The 2500-nt window shown below is 32.4% G+C and overlaps 1 protein-coding gene across 4 annotated transcripts in view; it reads right to left on the bottom strand.

Moving 5' to 3' along the window:
- Positions 1 to 2500, bottom strand: part of LOC132098622 (sodium-coupled neutral amino acid transporter 4-like) — a 27879-nt gene that overhangs the window by 10740 nt on the left and 14639 nt on the right. For all 4 annotated transcript variants that reach the window (XM_059504690.1, XM_059504692.1, XM_059504689.1 and 1 more), the window contains exons 5-9: positions 1912 to 1985; positions 1739 to 1831; positions 1573 to 1654; positions 462 to 544; positions 333 to 391 (exon numbers count right to left, since the gene is read on the bottom strand). In XM_059504690.1, coding sequence (XP_059360673.1) covers positions 333 to 391; positions 462 to 544; positions 1573 to 1654; positions 1739 to 1831; positions 1912 to 1985 — 391 coding nt within the window. The remainder of the gene's footprint in view (positions 1 to 332; positions 392 to 461; positions 545 to 1572; positions 1655 to 1738; positions 1832 to 1911; positions 1986 to 2500) is intronic.

The following is a 2500-nucleotide window of genomic DNA, read 5'->3' as shown; positions in this document are numbered from 1 at the left end:
ATCTTTTTATTAATTTCGTTAAACTATGTAATAAAATAACTAAAACTACAATTGAAGAAATGAAAAACCACATAGACATTTAAAAAAAAAATACTAAAAAAAAAAAAAAAAAAAAAAAACGTTACGTATAATAAAAAAATAATAATAATAATTCAAAATATGAACAAAAACTATAATGGTATCTCAAAGATACTAAATGAACATTGGTTTGGAACAGCTAGTAAATGATTTTAGTTTTGACTGAAGTACTCTTACTGACACATGATTGTTGTAGCATCATCTAAAACACACTGGCATGAGAGCGGAGAGGAAAACAGCGTCAGTAAACGTACCACTCCCAGGAAGAACACCATACACGAGAGCGAGAAGCCGCTGGTGTAGCCCAGATACCCTGCGAGACGAGAACCAGTTAGACTCGCTTCACTAACTCAACCTCTCTCACACGTCAAGATAAGCCTTACCCAGGTTCTTCAGCAGAGACAGCGGGAGAATGATGCCCACGGACACAAACACCACCAAATAATTCCCGTCCAGGTACCATTCACTGCACAGAGAAGAACAACAGGGCATTTCTTCAGGATCCCATCCAATCCCTCAATACATGCTGCGGTGTGATTACCATTCAATTAGAATATACAATACAGACTGTTTCAATGTAGCTGCACAGAAATAAACGAGAAAACATTCATAAAATGGCTCTACAGAAGTGTCATTAGAAGCAAAGTTACTAATGCTAAATGCTTTTTAGTCTTTTTCTTGGAAATTCATCAAAATTAAGTGTGTTTTCCTTTAAAAAAAGACAAAATATACTTAATTTTCCTTTGAGACACCACTGGCAGATATTAGTTTTCAGCACAAACTTTATTAATTTTGATACATTACAAAAAAGAAACAAAAAACAAAAAAAAATATATATATATATTTAAGAAATTTAATTACCAAAAATTATATATCTTATTTTCCCTTTATTTTTCGGAGCCCACTGGCACATATTTGTTCTTGTTTTAAGCAAGAATTCACTTAATTCTGATAAAATTTTCACAAAACAAGTTGTAATATATTTATTAATTATTTAACATATATTCTAAAGTTAAATAATAATACATTTAACAATTATAAATATTTTAATCTATTTAAAGAACATATACTTTCATTTACATGTAAACTTCATTAACATAAAAAAACCGTATTCCAACTAATCTGAATCTTTAAAAAATAACACATTTTGATACACTTTTGAGAAATCAATCCTAAATGTATCTTGATTTAAGGATGTTTAAATATTTGTAATGGTAAAAAAAAGATCAAAATACAGAGGAAGAACATGAACAATTAATTGCCAAATACAAATCATGTATCCCAGTTGGCACATCCACAACAAAAGACACATCTTAGTGTTTGTTAAATAATATACAAATAATAAAAATATTGATTTTTTGTACACATTTGATTGATGCATCGATCCATATCTCTCTCCACAAACTACAGCAAATTTGCATCATAAATCACTTATTATTCTTTAATTCACTGCTATACAGACACAAATACCCATTAAACCTCACTGGGACTTACCCAGAGTTCTCCTGCAGCCCGAGAAAAGCTCGAATCACCTCTGGAAGCTCGTATTTGACTATAAACAGGTAGCTGGACATGGCTGAAGACGAACCAAACACATTAACGTCACATCACTCGCGCTAAAAACTAAAGATTCAACCTATTTTAAAGATAACACCTTTACCTCCGATATTCTGCAGAGTTATCGATCCAAAAGCTGCCATTTTTCCCGGCCATCCGAACGCTTTTTCTCCGAGCTTCTCGTAGATCAGCGAGCCTGGAGTCAGAGGACATTATAGCATCGACTGCATGCTTCGTATATTAATGTGTTTGTTTGTCATCGCTTCATAAACTCACCTCCTTCTTTGGCCGTCACTAGTAACAGATGAACGGAGTAAAGCGACAGGATAGCGACTCCAAGCAGGAGAATGCTGGAAAAACAAAAGAAAAGTCAGAAATCCATTGACTAAAATATAAAACATCATGTGTTCAAATGCCTACCCTTATGAAAAATGTGTTTATTCAAGTGTGCTATTAGTATAATTCCTTTTAAACTAAAAATAAGTATGCTTTGCTACTTATAACATTTAAGTATACTTGACTTATACTTACAAAAAGTCTAATATATTTGAGATACTCCTAGAGAATCTGTGTTTTCATTGTTATACGCTAGAGGGCGCTAGTACACATCTTCCGCACAGAATTTCCAAGAAAACACAAGTGAAGAAGAAAAAGAAACAGCAGATGCTAACACATGTAATCTAACACGATCATCTGACATGAAACAGCATCAAAACTGTAATGTTATGGAATAAAATGTGGACAGATGAAGAAGTAATAAAATGTTATTTCTTCATTTTTTATCACTTACCCACATTAAAGAGTTTAAAAAATATAACGCATGAAGCTAGAATATTTTTTTTTAGTTCACAAGCAGTTACTCTGT

This window comes from Carassius carassius, chromosome 22, assembly GCF_963082965.1.
Source record: "Carassius carassius chromosome 22, fCarCar2.1, whole genome shotgun sequence".
Classification (NCBI taxonomy): Eukaryota; Metazoa; Chordata; class Actinopteri; order Cypriniformes; family Cyprinidae; genus Carassius; species Carassius carassius.
The sequence above is the reverse complement of the archived record's forward strand: the minus strand, read 5'-3'. Positions and strand labels throughout refer to the sequence as shown.